Source organism: Triturus cristatus, chromosome 4_2 (genome assembly GCF_964204655.1).
Source record: "Triturus cristatus chromosome 4_2, aTriCri1.1, whole genome shotgun sequence".
NCBI lineage: Eukaryota > Metazoa > Chordata > Amphibia > Caudata > Salamandridae > Triturus > Triturus cristatus.
This window is the reverse complement of record NC_140586.1, coordinates 667,636,885-667,655,626: the sequence shown is the minus strand read 5'-3', so window position 1 is coordinate 667,655,626 and position 18,742 is coordinate 667,636,885. Positions and strand designations below refer to the sequence as shown.

The 18,742-nt window shown below is 42.2% G+C and overlaps 1 protein-coding gene across 1 annotated transcript in view; it reads right to left on the bottom strand.

Moving 5' to 3' along the window:
- C4_2H1orf87 (chromosome 4_2 C1orf87 homolog) overlaps positions 1-18,742 on the bottom strand; it is a 121,927-nt gene that overhangs the window by 68,168 nt on the left and 35,017 nt on the right. The window contains exons 4-7 of the mRNA XM_085599950.1: positions 15,783-15,884; positions 13,358-13,621; positions 12,980-13,107; positions 6,153-6,303 (exon numbers count right to left, since the gene is read on the bottom strand). Coding sequence (XP_085456076.1) covers positions 6,153-6,303; positions 12,980-13,107; positions 13,358-13,621; positions 15,783-15,884 — 645 coding nt within the window. The remainder of the gene's footprint in view (positions 1-6,152; positions 6,304-12,979; positions 13,108-13,357; positions 13,622-15,782; positions 15,885-18,742) is intronic.

Sequence of the window (18,742 nt, the reverse complement as noted above, 5' to 3'; positions counted from 1 at the left end):
TACGCTCCATATGTACGCGGGTGTGGGTACGGGTCGTACTTACACTGTTGGGGTGGGGGTACGCTCCATACGTACGCGGGTGTGGGTACGGGTCGTACTTACGCTGTTGGGGTGGGGGTACGCTACATACGTACGCGGGTGTGGGTACGGGTCGTACTTACGCTGTTGGGGTGGGGGTACGCTCCATACGTACGCGGGTGGGTACGGGTCGTACTTACACTGTTGGGGTGGGGGTACGCTCCATACGTACGCGGGTGTGGGTACGGGTCGTACTTACGCTGTTGGGGTGGGGGTACGCTCCATACGTACGCGGGTGTGGGTACGGGTCGTACTTACGCTGTTGGGGTGGGGGTACGCTCCATATGTACGCGGGTGGGTACAGGTCGTACTTACACTGTTGGGGTGGGGGTACGCTCCATGCATACGGGTGGGGGTAGGGTCCGTACATTTCCGTCCCCACGCTATGTGATGCTTGTGCGGGCCGTACCCAGGCCTTTGCCACGTGGGTACGAGCCGTCCCGCCATTGTTGGAGTGACGTGGGTGTGGGCGTGGTTCGACTCGTACCCACGCTCTTCAGGCGTGGGTACGGGACGTACCTGTCTGGTTGTGTTGCCTGTTCGCGTCGTGACGGACTTCCGTTGTGGCGGTCGCTGGCTTATCTGGACACGCCCCCACCCCCTCGTAGTGACCAGGGCATGGGAGTCAGGTATGTCCAGGGCATGTGTGCTGTGTGACTTTGGTGGGGGGTTTGTGGCCTGCCCTGGTCCTGCCACCCCCACCCCACCCCACATTCCCCCCTCCCTTAGTTGTTCTGACCTTCTGCGGCGTCTGCGTCGGAACCTGTAGAGGAGGTCGACTGCTATGAGGGCCGGGATGACTCGTAGGTTCGGGTCCATGTCTGTCCGTCGCGTACTTGTCCTCCTTGTTCGCGTCGTCCTGTCGCGTACTGGTCCTCCTTGTTCGCGTCGTCCTGTCTGTCCGTCGCGTACTGGTCCTCCTTGTTCGCGTCGTCCTGTCGCGTACTGGTCCTCCTTGTTCGCGTCGTCCTGTCTGTCCGTCGCGTACTGGTCCTCCTTGTTCGCATCGTCCTGTCTGTCCGTCGCGTACTGGTAGTCCTTGTTCGCGTCGTCCTGACTTCCCGGCAGTTTTTGGCAGCCGGAAAATATTCACTGTGCGGGATGACGTCGGTGCGAATCGTAATTCCTGGTTCGTGAATGGCAGGCTGCGTGCGTCCCGACGTCAGGTCGGCGCTTTCCCGGTTCGCATTTGTATGTTTATTTTGTTCGGTCGGGGTTTTTTACGATTCGTACGGAAATGGTGTTCCCGTGCGAATCGTAATTCCATGTTTGGGATTTTGTACGACCGGGTACGCGTCGGACGGAGAATATGCTCCGTCCGACGGTTCGTACCCGGTTTTTACAGGATCGTAATCGGCACCACAGTGTGTTAGTAGTATTTTTAGGACATCCGATTGCTGGGGTTCATTAATCTCATCCCCCCAAGTGAATGCCACCTCTCTTTTCAATGCGTTATATGTCAGAAACAGCAGTGCGTTTATCTCATACTCCTCCATGAGTGAGATGAGTGTATGAAAAGTGCAATTTGTGAATAAGTTCTCTATCTTTGTTACCCCAAGAACCATCTATGGTCTATTATCTAACTATTATTTATTTCTGGACAGTATAAAACCTTTGTATTTTGGTGCCTTAGAAACTGGTGCCAACAATGCTGGCCCACTGTATGGCTCTGGGTGTATCTCTCATGTCTCCTTTACCGCCCAAAATCAGCTCATATATATTATTATTACTTACAATGCCCCCAAACTCTACACATCATTAGCGTGGGTGTCACTTATCTTTTTGGACCCCATTGTAGCTCTGCTGCTAGGAAACATAGCAATAAAGCCAGAGAAATCTTTTCCATTGTAAAAGACTTCAACTCCCCCAAGGCCAAGAGTTGAGCCAATCGGCTTCGCAAGAATGGTGCGAGGTTTTGGCTGACCACTTTACAGACAAGACTAGGCTTATTTAAGCTAACTTCAATGCCTCTCACCTTCAGAAGGCAGTGATTGCCCCCTCTTGCTCTAACGATTCGATCCTGCATCATAAATTCGAGCCCTTTGAGGACATTACAGGATTCTCTAGTGGCACTTACTTAAGCTTAAGTCTCTTAAATCAGGCTCCCCAAAGGACCTTGCCCGTCCAAGCTGCTGGTTGAAGCAGCTGAGATCATTAACCCTGACATTAATACGCTTCTTAATTTGTCCCTTTCCTCCGGTGAGGTTTCTGTGACCTGGAAGCAGGCTATGATCATTCCTGGACCCTTCTGTACCCTCCAACTATCGTCCTATCTAGCGTTCTTCAGGCAGTTTCCAAAATTCATGAAAAACGGGTCAATATACAGCTAGCTGGCTTTATAGAGAGATTTAATCTTTTCCACCCTGCTCAATCTGGCTGCCGCACCCGGCATAGCATGGAGTTTGTGCTGGCCGAAATATCAGAAGCCATTCGGGAGTCCCTTGACGCAGGTGGCAGAGCTGCCCTGGTGCTGCTGGACCTCTCTGCTGCATTCGATACGGTCCCCCCTTGCTTTGCTTTTGGCCGGTCTCCGGACTCTTGGAGTTGATGGTCTAGCCTGGAGGTGGTTTGAATCATATCTGGCGAATAGATCCCAGAAAGTCTGGATTGCTTCTTTTGCAGCCTCTCACCAAGCCTTGAATACGGTGGTTCCTCAGGGGTCCATATTAAGCACCTCTCACATTTAACATGTATATGTCTCCCCTGATTCGGTTGGCCAAAGATCTTGGGGCAAAAGAGATTTCGTAAGCTGATGATACCCAGTCGTTATTCTCTTGGGACATTATTCTCTTGGGACAAGCGCAGCTCGACCAACTGCTCTCAGACAAAAACCTGTCTTTCTGCTGTGTTCCATTGGTTGGCGGGTGCACAACAGAAATGCAATGCCAACAACACAGACATTCTCCTCTTCGAGAACTTCTCCCCGCAGCTCTGGCACTCCTTCTGGCCAGATGAGTTCCCTCTACCATCCCCCCACGACGGTCCGGTAAAAAAAAACCTGGGCATCTGGTTCTATGAGAAACTCTTGTTTGGTCCACAGATCAAAAGGTTATCGGACTCTTGTTTCAGTATTCTTAAATCTCTCAAAACGTTCCTTCCAATGCTCCCCATCTCTGCTAGGAAGATGGTTATCCAAGCTCTGATAACCTCCAGCATAGATTATGCCAATGCTCTCTATGTCGGCCTGCCTGACCAACTGTTTAAGAAACTGCAGGTGATCCAGAATGTGGCAGCCAGACTTTTGCTCAACCTTCCCAAGGGAGCAAGTGTCAGATCCCATCTTCACGCTCTGCACTGACTCCCGGTGGGTTGAGGGTAAAGTTCAAGGCACCTGTCATGGCCTGGCTTACCTTCAATCCATATTTGGTTCTATTCCCCTGCAAGGCAGCTTCGCTCTTCTAACAAACGATTGTCCCTAAGGCCCGTAAACAGAAATCTGGTTGCTCCTCTCTGGGCTATCTAGGGGCTAAGGCCTGGAATCAGCTAACCGGTGAAGCTTCGTGCTGTCCGCTCCCCAATTATTTTCAGGAAGCAACTGAAGACATTCCTCTTTAGATAAACCAAGCAGATGATGTCAGTCTACCTTTTAGGCATGCGCCGGGACACTCCTCAGAATAGCTGTGCGCGTTATAAATGTCAATAACATAACATAACATGCTTTATAATTAGGTGCTCCCATTCCACCCTCCTTCAAGGGCCTCCACATCTTAGTTTCCTCACATTCCCCTACATAAAGCCAGAGAGGAAAGAGTCTAATTCCCTGAAGATTTTCCTTTGTGTTATGATCAATATGGTGACAAAATAGTACAAGAGCAAGGGGAGGATACTCAGTTTAGCAATGGATGCCCTACCCATTGGGGATTATGGTAGCCTGCACCAGAAGGGGACCGACTGTTTAATCTCAGTAACTGACTTCCCGAATTGCCTCCCTGAAGCCTTCCAGTGTCATGGTAAATTTGTATCCCCATATACTTAAATATTTTTGTTTCCAAACTGAGAGGGGTGTTGGGTAGTATCAGGTGATTTACAGGTCTCAGGGGGAATAGACATGATTTGTCTCAGTTCATCCTGGAACCCAACAGTTTCCTGAATACTGATACTATCTTCATGGCATCTGGTAGCTTAGCTGTTCGGTTGCATAACTTTAAGAGGGCATACATCAAGACTATATGTGTCCCTCGTGAGAGTTTAATTCCCCATTCATCCCTTTGTGTATGCCATTTGCTTGCCAGATGTTCAACTGCCTTTGTAAACAGCATCGAGGAAATGGTGCTTTCTGGCTGAGTTCCCTTCGTTGCAGGCCATTGTAATCAGAAACAATACAGCCAGCTTGGATGCTCTCAACACCTTGAATAAATAAGACCAAAGGATCTTATGAAACACTTTTTCCAACTCAAATGAGGCGATCATGGGCAGTGGGTCTGGATTACCCAACACTCTCACATTCCATGTGAGATATTGATATTTTTCAGGCCGCGGTATTAAGGAGTTGATTCCCTTATCACTGCACTGTATATCCAATCAGGGTAACCTCTTGAAGAGGTTCTGGGTATTTAGTGGTTGATTCAACTCCACAAGGTCATATAATGTGTGCATAGTCTGTTTAACAGCTGGCGCTATGAAACCTTCGGGTGATATACGCACCTTACAAATGCCAATACATACATACATACATAATCACATATGCCCAGTCCAGATTCTTCACAGTGACCGTAATTTAAGGTCGTTCACTTGGGCTTAAAGTTACATCACAAACAACCTCAATATAGATAGCTTGGATTCATTCTCCATTATTCTTTTTGACTGATTTTTTATGGTTAGCTTGTATGTGGGTGACACTGATTGGCACCAAATGTATCTCGTTTTCAATGGAACTACTCACCTCCTTTATCGCCTGCAGTATAATGTCAAAGTTCCCAGAATGATTCTCCAATGTATTGTTGAGTACTTTAATGGAGTCTCTGTCATTGCCGCCTCCTCCCATCTACTCAGTGATTTACCTGCTTTGCTTTTCACCATCCTTGGCTGTCCCCATCTCCCTATTATCACACATTAACCCCTCATGGAATCAAACCAGACAGTATAGGATGCACACATAAATCCAAGTAACTGGGAACAGAGCCCCTCCTACAGTGGAAGAGACTGTCAAAGCCTAAACACACAGCTCTCAAGTTCACCACCACCCCTCGATTTCAACCAATCTCCAAGTCTAGTGCTGCTCCCAGGTACCAGCTACACTATAACAATATAACACAAACTGACTCTATGCAGAAGGACTTCACCACCGATGGGCATGACTCACATGAACGGTGCAATTACTCACTTCATCATTCATTTCAACCGTTTACTACTCACCAGAGCACAAATGTCTTATCCACTCGCCCAAATGCTTCCCATCAAACTGAAGGTGGCGTACCTGCAGGAGATGATGCAAAATCTGCAAAACACACACTCCATCTCTCTCTCACACAAACGTTTCTCCCAGTGACTGGGAATTACTGCTCTCTTAAGCCCAAATGGTTTGCATCTCACTGGATACACATACTTCCAAAGGGTCCAACATGCACATGAACCTCAATGTTTTAAAGTTGTTGTTGCACACATTACATCTAAAACACCCAACACACTTAAATACTCATGTTCACAGACCCCACAACACGTCCTGTTAGTACACTCTCCAAAGCGAAGTATCCTAAACCTAGTTAAAGCTTAATCTGGCCAAGCAAACAACATCACTTGACATCGATTTGGTACGTTCCTTGAACATTCATGATCACATATGTTCCTTTTTATCCATTTTCACCCATTTCATTATAAGGGCCACATATTGGAAAATGTAATTGATTTCGCATTTACAATCTTTAATAACATGGTGAGTCTGAATTCCCTGGACATCTGAGCTTTATATTTTATTTTTGATATTCGCAGAGTACAGTTTACTTTTCCTGTTAGAGTCACCCCCAAGGAAACCTAGAGTGAAATGTTCTCAGCAAAGGCTTGGCACCCTTTATTACAGTGACTTACTTTACTATATACGTTTCTATACCTTAATTAAAGGAAAAGAATATACATACCTCAAAGGCTGGGAGAAGTCCAGAGTGTGACTTGTCCTTGTTTAAAAAAATGAGGCTGATTTTTTCTAGATCCAATATCCTTGAACATTTCTTCATTGCATCTCTCAAAATCTTCAAGATGTTCTCATCTGCTGCAGGAGGCGTGATATTTCTGTGGACCAATAAAAGCAAAGCACTAAGATCCATGGAATTAAGATATGACTGCAGGAATTATCAAACGATCTAATGAACCGTGTTGCATGACAACATGCTACAAGTCAACACAACATTTAGGTGTAGCTTGCCCCTGGAAATCCAGCCAAATTCTATAATGATAAAACAATATTACCATCTATCTACTAGCTTCTCAGTGGTACGTGCAATGTGGAATATGGTCTCCCAGCAACTTTCATCAAGTGCTTGTCTAAATCACTAAAACCACAATCCCTCTTGACATAACTACCACACATGATGCCACTCTAAGAAGACAATCCCACACTCTAGACTTCATACTGATAACTCATACAAGTGCAGTTACAGTTACATTATAACATACCTGGCCAAGGCGGTGAGAAATGTGTGAATGCTGTATATTTGAACAAGAGCTTGCACCATGTAGTGGTCAGTTCAGGGGGGCATGCCCTGATATTGTCCAATTGAAATCCAGACCATATAATAGACTAAGTTTGGAATTTCGTCACACTTTTGAATCATTTATGCAGCTAGTAAATGAAAAGTTGTTTGGAATCTTTCCCAGTGCTATTGAATTAACAAAGTCTGCATTTTATTTATTTTGTGTACTTAGGCATGTACCAAGCTTCATTGGTAAAAAGACAAAAGAAAAGCGTAAAAAACAGTCATGTTCATGAATGAGATCATATTATTGTGTGCAACAAGATACAGGGATACACGATTTACTTGAACTAAGTAATAATCTTCTTATATTCTTCTTATATTCTAAGGCCCATATGTACAAAAGAATTTTGCATTTCTTAACGGTCTGAATCGCTATTTCAGGCCATTAAAGAATGCAAAACTGCCTTTCCTAATGTACAAATGCCTATGCAGCTTTGCAAAATGCGATTTCTACTCAGTAGAAATCGCATTTTGCGATTCGCAAAATAGCAAATCGCAAATAGGGATTTGCTATAATACTGGTCAGGTGGCATGGTGTGTCAGGCACAGGATTCTAGTTCACATGCATTAGCCAAACCTGCAAATACACAGGCCATGTCTCTTGTAAAGGACTCCCACCTTTTTCATTCCACTTAAAGAACTGGCACTGGGGAGCAGAACCTGTTCTCCTATTCATAAAGCAGTTACATTCCCCAGGCTTTATATTCCTGGATATTTTACTGTACAGCAAAGACTGTTGAATTGTTCAGCGGGTCTAGGATGATCCATTACTAAGCTTACCTTTTAGGAGCAGAGAAACATATGATAAGAACATTTCTGCAAAATTGTCATATGGTAAGAAGTTGCCCTAGAGCATATGTTCTTCCTTCAGAGATCTCATTATTTGAACCTACTGACTGAGTTGGAGAAAAGGAGCAATATTCATTTTATTTTAAAAACAGAAACATGTTCTGTATGAGCTTAATCATAGCTGAACCCTTGTCGCTTCTGAGCTGTATTTGCATAAAATCTTTCTGTCAGAAAGAAGAAAGTAAATGGAAAATATTAAGAAGGCGTTTTGATGTCAAGTAGTGAAAGGCAACCATTTGCGAGAAGGGATAACACTTCCTAAACAAGCATTTGCAATGCAATAGGTCTCGTATTGGCAAGAGTTTGAGCTATTGGCATTGTAAACGACAATGCCTTTTATTGATGTGTTTTGAAAACCTGCAAGCGTTGCATAAACACGCACTTTGGGGCAGATTTACAAGCCCCTTGTGACACATTTGCACCGCCATTGCGTCACTTTTGTAACGCAGCGGCTGCGTAAAAATGCGGGCAATTTACAACGTTACGCATCTAGGGAGATGGGTCACGTTGTAAAGCCCTGCGTCAGGTATAATGTATGCAGGGTGGGCGTTCCGATGCAGGAAAGCCTCGTAAAAGTGACGCAGTGAAATACTGCATCACTTTTAGGACGCCACTGCGTCAAAACATTACGCCTGCTTAAAACAGGCTTAAGGAGTGACGCAGTGTAGTGAGAATAGGCCTCAACATACTTTGCTGGAGTTGCGTTGTGCTTGCGACACGACTCCAGCAATACGTGACTTTTGCGCCAACAAATGCGTCTGAATTTCTGACACATCTGTCAATCCTTGCGCCTTATTGTAAATAAGGCGCATCCTTGGTGGGGCGAGGGTTTCTCTGGCTGGCGCAGGGAAACTGCCGCATCTTTACAGATGCGTCAGTTTCTTGTAAATCTACCCCCCTGTACTTATAGTCGTTGCTTACGTGAAGCAAGGCTGGCAGTAAAAGAGACCTCAGACACAAAGAGAATCCTCTTTGAATAGATGCACACTTAGTTAGTTTAAAGTCTGAGGTTTCCCAATAATCTTTGCAGTGGATCCAATTAAAATAGATGGTGCAACGAGCTTCACGGAGAGGGTGCCACATCCAAGTTATGGACTCCAGTTCCATGGAGGTAGCTGATGTTGAGTGTTTGCTACAGTGGCCTGTGTATAACCTTGAGGTTACAGATGCATTGCCGGTAATATAGCTTAGTGGGTTAATGTAATGCACTTGCTGCCATGCCTCTCTCTCTCTCTCTCTCTTTTCCACAAGGTTTTTTTTTATATGCATTTGATGAGGCATCAACTGCAAAGAGCAACAACGAACTGCTCATAGAACATTTTTAAATCAGCTGGAATATTTCTAATTTGAGATATAGAAGAGTATTGTGTGCTGTTCGGCTCAAAATTAAAAAACAGAATTTGAGGACATTATGGGTAGAAAATGTCATTCTTAAACAGGTAGATTTGCACTCAATGAAAGGATTTTTGGTCACGTACTGAATCCATGATTAGAATGCGGGTCATGCAGGTTCCAAAGTGAAAATGAGTACAAATTAATCTAATAAAAGTAGATTACCAAATTTGGCTGGGATGGGAGGTTGTGGGCAACTAGCATATTCACTGTTCACCAACTTAACTTTTGATAAAAAGGTGCCTTACAACATTTGGCCTTATGGAGTCTGAGGACACAAAATTAAACCCAGTCCATTTCTTTCTCTCGCTATAAAAATAAACTTTCAAATAGGGATAGTGTGTTCTTTAGCCATGCTGTCCCATCCCAACTACATCCCCTATAACACAAAGGAGCTAATTGAACAGGGGTTCATTGGTATAACCCTTTACCCCCTTTACATCACTGGGAATATATGTGGACATGTATGGGAGCCTTGCTCTAAGGAGATGAGGAAAAAGTAAACTTGTAAAAACAGCTTTGGTAGATGCAGTTTTAAATGCATAGTATCAAGTGAAAATAAAAGCTGTCTGTGCTTTAGGTGTTCACACAGCTGTTCGATTCTAACGCCATTTATTTCCCCTTTACATTATGCCTGGAGAAGAGGAGACATTTGACTTAAAGGGAATTTTCCATGGTTCAGGGACAGACATCGCTGCAGCCCTGCTGTTGAAGAAAAGCCAGAGAATACAACAACCTGACCTAGAGGTACTGGGTCCGAGTACCAGCCAGCCGAGGACCGTTCAGGTAAGAGCGGTGGGGCGGTGGGGCCGGATGGGGGCGGGAGATTTTGACACGACGAGGAGGGAAAATGTATTTAATTTTCCCTCATGGTCGTCTGTGGATCCACCCCAACCCGGCCCCACAGCTCTTATCTGCTTGGGCGGCGGCTGGTACCAGCATGTGCTATTTCTGGGATGTTGCACCCCACACATCCACATTGAAGATACGCCCCTGGAGTGCAATACATGTGTACAATACTACTGACAAAGTAGTTTTGACTTCCAATAATATTTTGGTCTGTTTATATAGTCACTCTTGACAATACATTTTGTAAAAATTTACTTTTGGCGCAATTACATACAGAACGTGTTTCCTTTCAATTACACAAAGATATCAGTGAAAGTTCATGTTCTTTTTGTAAAACAGGAAGTACATTCGGAATCGTATTAGATGGGCCAAGTCTATTTTTGATGATTGCCCTCCAAATATAGGTACATTGAATGTACTGAGGTAGTAGAACTTGAAGAAAAGAGTAATCATTTATATATAGGAATGAACCAATACCTTATTTTGTTGGAGTTTGTTTCTGAAAAACAAAAAAGAATGCCCCCGATTTTCAATCAGTCTTCTCCCTTCACATCAGTGATCATAATAACATTGCTTGAAACTGTGCAAATAACTGCTCAGTAAAATTGTGGTAAACTATTGTACAAGCTCTTGATAAATTGTTACATAAATACCATATTGGTAAGTCTATCCTGTTTTCTTAATCCATTGCTTGGGATAACATTATTTAATGGCTGATCCTCACCTGGTCATGATAGTACCTTTGAGGGCACTTGTGTTCTACTACACACCTGTCATGTTCAACTTGTTTACCAAAGTACAAAACCTCTACAATTCAGTTGTATGTTAAATGTGTTTTTATAATTAGCCCAGTTTCATGATGTCATGACTCATAAGAAGTACACTCGAGGGATAGATAGCAGATCATTTAGTGATCCTGGTGTCACATCCTATGTTTTTTCCCCCGTTTTGAAGGCCATTTCTCTTAGGTGAAACTAATAGTTCATTCAGGTGTAAGACTACAGTTGTCAGATCAGTGGAAAAATTATCCGGTATTCCATATTTCTTGAATAAAATGAGCTCAGGGAAAACAAATGACCAGGCCACATCCAATCATTAAAGCACAAGACCAACAAGAATTTGATGTAGAGACGATCTTGGATTCTCAAATTCAAAATGGTCTTTTAGAATATATATTAGCGTAAAAGGGTTATGATGCCTTTGATAGGTCATGGAAATCCACCTTCTATGTGCATGCTCCCCGAATAATCAGACAGTTGGAGAATCAAAATCGCCCATAAGCCAGTAGAGCAATGAGGGAGGTATTTGGGGGTGTTGGGTACTGTCATGAATCATAGGAAGAGCACTCGAGCACCAGACAAATTGTGTAAAACAGCAACCAACACAAAAAGAAACAAAGGGCCTGATTTAGATCTTGGTGGGCAGGTTACTCTGTCACAACATTGACGGATATCCCATCTGCCGATATATATATCCCATGGGATACAATAGGATTTATACTTCAGTGGATGGGATATCCGTCACCATTGTGATGGCGTAACCCGCCCACCAAGATTTAAATCAGACTCTAAGTATAAAGACATGGAAACTGTGAAGGACAAGTCAGTGGCAGCTGTGGCTGAGATTCAGGAGTCAACTCTTCCAGGTCAGGCAGAGATGGACGGCCAATTCAGCAGAAGGACTGCAGCCAGGACAATTTAAGCAGCCAGGTAGTGCGAACAAGTTGCCTTGCAACTGCTTAGTTGCCTGGAGCCGATGTGCTCAGTTTAATTGCCATAGTTGGTGTTCCCTGCACCTTTGTTTTGTTTTTCCTAATTCCCCTTCTTCTCTTCAACTTTGTGTTTCCTAGAAGGTTTCAGCTACAATTTTGACCTTCATATCCTGATTGCTACTTGACGAGACTGCCAATTCTTAGCGTTGTCTGAGGCTCCAGAGCTCGGGGAAGGTCTCCGAGTGCTTCCTGGGTTTGTTACCTGCTGTTTCTTTCTGCGCATCAGCTAAAATATATTGGGACTGAAATTGCTCAGTGATCTTTTGCACTTGTACTAGTTCTTTGGTCTACTATTATGCATTTAAGGTTATAGTCAGGCCAGCTGGACCAGTGGCAAATGCGGTCTCTTTAAAGCGTGTAGGTAGAGCAGGTACTCAGCTGAACTGCTGAGAGACAAGTCATTATACTCTAGTATGTTTAGCTACTCCCCATCTCCTTTTTCTCCTCCCAAGAACCTGTAGGCAGGAAATTGTTCACTTCACCGTCCGCAATTCTTATTTGATGGAGAGTAGAGTACTAACATCGGAGCCTGTTGCTTTTACCTTTCAATGACTGCCTTGAGTTGTGACACACACTATATTGTTTTATGATAAGTCCTACATTTTCATACAGCAAATGTCGTGTTTCTTAACAAGGACTAGATATTATGCTAAGATATAGAACGTGATTCACAAAGGTAAACATACACTTTTACTATTTTTTTGATATTTACGAACTGCATGTTTGATTTTGCTAATAATAAAATTATGACTGTGGAGCTTCCACACATAAAAAGATTGTAGAGGCCTATCTTTGTATGTGTGGAGTCTCAGCAGTCAGAAAATTACTATTAATAAAGTTAAACTTGTAGTTTGTGAAGACCCAAAAAATAATAAACTCGCACAAAAGTGTAGGTTTACTTTTGTGAATCAGGTCCATGGTTTTGATGGTTATAAAATATCACCAGCAATAACGAATAATAGATAGCACGGTACTCCTTGATGGCAACATTAGGAATTGCACAGTATAATACCATAAAATGCAAACATTTGTGGGGATAAAAACATTTATGTAATCCAGTCCATTGTTTAATATAAAAGGTACATTCTGACAGATAGATTTTCACAGAGCCTGAACTGATGAGATTTTTATTTGATGAGTATCTGAACACTTTGCTAGCGTTTTTGCTGTTTTAATAATTAACAGTGAATTCCATGATGTACATACAGATCGCTGAACAGTTAAAACTATTTTGCATTCCAAAGTGCTGACAGCCTGAACTTTTCAACCAGGATATTTGAATGCATGTTGTATTTGCACAATATGCCATAATCAGGCATCTCCCAATTGAACAGGTAAATAGTGAACACACCTGCTTGTTTTTGTGTCCAATTCCATACTCTTCGCTGGTAGCACTTCACCGGGCTCTTGGTCTTTGGCACAACTACTTTTATCTGACAAGGATAGCTTTAGAAACTGGAGAAGGGTTGCATAATTTACCTACAAGAGATTGCAATATGGACTAAATAATCCAGTCAGCAAATATTGAAATAACTGAGGAAAGTTAAGACTGTTTGTTGTTCCTATCATTATTCTGTTACTGCCGACAACATAGTTTAAAGAGTTCCTAGTAATAATACAATACAATCATCTAAAAAGAAAAATTTTATCGACTTGTACTTTTGTAAAGAAAGTAATATATGCACAGTTTGCTTTCACGAGTACTGAAAATACATCTAAATCATCATACCAATTCTGGGTCATTAAGTTTGGAAAACTTCTTAAACAGCACTTTGAATGTTGGTGAAGTTAGCGGAAGCTGGTGCCTGAGGAGACACAGACTTATCTGAGACTGACGAAGGAATCCAGACCCAGTGGGATCCAAAGTGCTCAGATCCTCCTGAACATTGTCAAGATCTTTCGCACTAAATTTATACAACTTGAGGTAATTTCCAATTGTAGAGACTAGAGTATCATCTTCATTATCGAGGAACAGTGGCCTTTGGCAAACATTCTGAAAATTGAACAAATAAAATAATATTTTGACACACATACATCAAATTGTTTTCAATTTTGTAATTTATTTGTAGTTCATCTGAATGTCAGAAAATTAAGAGTGTAGACAGTGCTGCCCTGACTTACAATTAATATTAACTCTATCTGGTCACAAGAAGATTTAGTAGCACATATTGCAATTGTCAAATGCCATACGCTAATCAACCGATTGACAATGAAGAATTGATGTACAGTCCATTAATGGGACATCATAAAATGAAAGGATTCAAAAAGTACCATGCCCAAAAAAGTGAAACAATATAATAGATATACCTCTAAGACTGTCCCCATTTTTTTTTATATAATACTGTGTGAAGTTATGCAGAGAACAACAGCATCTCTTCACTGTCCAAATAAGAAGGGATATCACGGCCTGGCTGGTAATGGATCACACAAAATATAATCTTATGACCAAAAGGGCAATCTTCTGTAGCTGCAGCATCCATTCAGGTCATACTGGGATGAGTGACTACAGGCTTTTCCATCTCAAACAGCTTACAACACGTGGGGCACCATTCGGATAGCTTTATCAACAAAAACGGATGAGAGGCTTCCTTGAATGTAACCACAAACAGGAGGGGGAGTTGAGACTGATGTAAACAGACATCACACACGGCTGATAAAGAATAAAATTGCAGCTACAATGTAACAGAAAAGATGTAGAATGAGTAGGAAAGTTGAGAATGAGCATAGAGGATACACACAATGATAAGAGATTTTGATATAATAGGCGAAGATACATGTTTTTGACTCTCACACACCATATAATTAAAATAAGCACTACTAAATACTATGTATTAATGGACTAGACACAACAGTAACAAAAGTATCATGTACACGTATGTGGCCTAAATATATGCTTTTGAGACACGTTTACATAATGGGTCATATTATATGTTTATAAATAGGTCACTCGTGCTCAAAAACAACGTAATGACATTGGTAGGACTGTTTTCTCTTCATTAAAGTGATGCATGTTGCCAAAGCTGCATAAACACACCGAAAGATGCTACACAATAAATAGGTGTACATCTCGTAAAATCCAAAATAGAGCAATTAAAAAAAGACCTACACAAGACCTTCGTATTTCAAGATCTTTGCCACACCCACCTTGTTTCAAGACAGACCCCAGTCATTTTAGCGATGAGCCTCTTCTCAAATTCAGATCTACGAGATCCCAGTCATCAGGATAGTCCCAGATAAAGAGTTTGTAAAGATCAATACTATGACAACCTGGTGCATTCGTAACAGTTTGCACACTGCAGTAAAAAGAGTGTTGCATAAATTGTGCTAGGTAACGTGTACATTATGCACATTTCTAAGTCTTTGCGCTAGGATAAGCCGTTTGTGGGTCTACTTGTCTTGCTCCAGGGTGTTCTTGTGTCCATTTTGTTGTGTTTTGGACTGATATCCTACGTGGGTACAATTTTATATTTTCACCTCTTGGTGACCTTTATTAATATTAATTTTACACGTATTAATTTGTACATTGAATCATGATGAAAAGTAAAGAGATTAATCCCATCTGCAAAGAGAACTATTGGGAAGATGCCCATGTGACTTAAATGTACAGCAGAGGGGTGAACATGTCCCAATGACCTGCCCGTTGGTCCGCGGACCCAGAACCCCACACCTGCATCCAGTTTTCTTGGTTGATATAAATATGCATCGAAAAATATGCCATCTTCTTGTTAAAAATGGCACTGGAAAGTAAAGAGTTTGGAGTTGCCTTGGATCGATTTGCATATGCAATTGTGTATCTTAAATTGCAAATAAGTCGTATATATTTTATTGTATTTGAAATTGTACTTGAATGTGTGTGTATAAAAGTATTGTCAAATGGGCATTTCCCTTAATAAACAAATGTGTTAATGCATAGGTATATCAAAAGGGCTAGCAAAAATTACGTATATGCAATGCTACCTGAGCACAGTAAACATGTGTGATCGAAGCGCCACATTAATTAAAGTACTGAAACTAAATAATTTACCTTTTGCTATGTTTAATTATACATGAGCAGGTGGCTTCTATTCTTTACCTCTAGGATATTAATCAGGAGGTACCCCGACACATTCGTTTTCGTATTGATGTAAATTAAATCAGCCATCGGCCATGTTTACCTGCTGGTATGTGCTTTGTGGTTTCTTGAAGGTGTGAATGAAGGATAAGGTTTGATCCCCAGTGGGTGCTGTGAGGCACTGAACGTCGGATACGGTGAAGTCCTTTTAAAATAAATCAATAATGAGTCAAAATAGATAGCACAGAGAGAGAAAATTAAGGTTTCATTTATGCATTAAGCTACATAATACCAACTTCAATAAAAAAAAAAAAAAAAAATTAGGCAGTGTGTACCAAAAATACGGCATAAGCTCGGGGCTCACAGATTTCTGCAAAATTGCACTCCGTGAAGAACACAATGTCGGCAATTTGCAGCCTGCAAAAATTCAAAGACTCAGGAAATGAAAGTTAATTTCTGGAATAGCAGGTTAAGAATGAAAAGGGGTCTAAAATAAATAACGTGCAATATGTTTAATTCAAAATACTGGTCAAACAAGCCTACAAATAAGAATCTTTTCCCATTTTTAAAAAGAAACTATTTATTTCAATTCGTTTCATAGAATGAACAATACACCGAAATGCAATGAAGTGCTGTAGGTTAAGAGTACACAATCTCAATTTGTGGGTTTGAGTTAGAGCAGAGACATTTCTTACCTCCATATGAACACGTCATTGGATGATTGGGGCGTGGAGAAAGCGCTTAAAAGAGGATATTGATATGTCACAAGCACTCATTATATATCATTATACATTATACATTATTATGTGCCCTCCTCCCCACCTGTCACTCAGTTTCCTCAAGTCACTCATTCTCCTCTTCAGTTGTCCTCTTTACTCCTCACTCCACATTTGTAGCCCAAACTCCTCAGTCGTCCTTCTCACTTATCAGTGACTATTCTCACTCACTCGTCATCCTTATCACTCATTCTCCTCAGGTTTGAGTCCTCAGCAATTTTCCTGACTCTCTAGTCACACTCATACATTGGACCCACATGGAAAAAGATCTTTTGTACAAGAGGAAACATTTCATCAAGTACTGAGAGGAGGGGGCAGGTCGTGTATAATTAGTAACAAAAGGGGAGATTTACTAAGATTTTATGCTGTTTGCGTCACAAAAGTAACGCAAATTGGCACAATTTTTTTTTTCTGATTTACTTTCCAGCGGTAAACTTGTTTAGCCCAGGAAATAACATGAAAGCAATGCGAAACTGCTCATAGTGCTGTTTTGCATTACATAGCGCCAAGGGGCGAATCATGGGTGGTGCATGGGTGTTCCCTTGCAACCACCCAAGGTTTCTGTTCCTAATCCAATTTACAAAATAAAGTAGACAGGGTTTAGCGTCAGAAAACTGCACCCTTTTGAAGTAGGCACAAGGAAAGAGAAATGCTTTAATTTCTCCTTTCTTTTCTGACTTTGTGTTGTGCTGCACTTTACAGCACACACACAAAGAGGGAAAAGGGTTAAAGTTAGTCTAAGCATAGTATTTTGTACGGGAAGGGTAATGTTCCAGTACAAAACCTATGCTAGACTCATGGAGACACTCTTGCACCCTGGCACAATGGTATCTCCGTGGTGCACAGCAGCTGATTTCTGAGCCAGCGCTAAGGAAAGGGAGGGGAGATATAATTTAGTAAATTTGGTGCTCTCATTCTCACGCCGCGCAGCATTTGCGGCTGCTGCACTGCGCGAACAAATGGTAAATCTGCACCTCAGTGTCTCAACCACATCGAAAGGGAGTGCTGCCTCATACTGTCTTTCTTGATACAGTCTTCAGACTGTACAATTTGGAAACCATTCATATCTTCGGAATAGAACTTAGAGTGTTTCTCTTGTGGACTCATCCACTTGCCTGCCATAAAAGACATCACCTACACCATGGCCTATGGTTTCCTGCCTCCATTCAGAGACTGGTTTCCTCTTATCTAGAGTAAACCTTAAGGTGAGTGTAGCAGTAGCCCGTGCAGGTAAAAGTGGTGGGGCCACGAGGAGGAGAGAAAATTTATTATTTATTTAATTTTCCCTTGTGGTCGTCTGTTGAATCCCCCCCCAACCTAGCCCCACTGCTCTTACCTGCACGGGCCGCTGCTGGGTGAGTGTGCTGCAAAGTAGGTGTGTTTGCAGTTTGAGCACTGATGTTTCTTTAACTTGTATGGTTTAGCGGTTGTTCTTTCTTTTTTTCCAAACAACTGAAGCCTCCTTTAATGACCACATCATGCTGGCAGTAGCAGCGGGCAGTGGCTTCTGGGTTGGTGGGTCTTCCCTCAGTGAACCCCGGTTTTGCTGGTAGCCTGGCCCACTTCTAGCTCCCACTGAAGCAATGTTCGTAAACTTTGGCAGTTCACTACTGTACCTAGTACATCCTGGCTAGCATCAGAGCATAGAGAATGTATGGTATCTGTGGTTCAGCATAAATTAATACTGGGCTGGTGGTAAGGTTCTTGATAAGTATATTGAATTTTTTTGAACAATGTACAGTGTGTATTAAGCTAACAGGTTCACACGCCTTTTAATATGGTTTGGGTTGTCAAGTTTCTTCTCACAAACCATTTTTTCTGGTAGGTTGTTTCTAAATTTTCAAGAATTCAGGTCTCGGCCTTGTGTACTACCCTCAAAACTTATGATACTTTGTATTTCTTTTAAAATAGTTGGATTTTACCAGGATTTCTATTTTTGTAGGATCAAAGGCTGTTCCTTTGCTTATACAATGTGTTCTTTGCACGGCAATGTTGCCATTTATATAGGAGAACATCTATAACACCTTCTAAAATATGCGAGAGACCTGCCAAATACTACAATGGTTTCATGGTTCACCAGCACTCCCAATAAATTTGTGTCTGCAACAAAAGATATCAAACGAGCCCCGATGTCTTATCCGAGAATAACTGAAGTGGTCGATGTCAAGAGAAAAGAGCATTCTGCAGAAATAATGAAGTGTTTCGATACAAAGGAAGGCGTACTGTCAAGAGACTAGAAGAAACTGAGCGTGCAAGGGGGGATCGTGCATAGGGAATCCATTGTTAA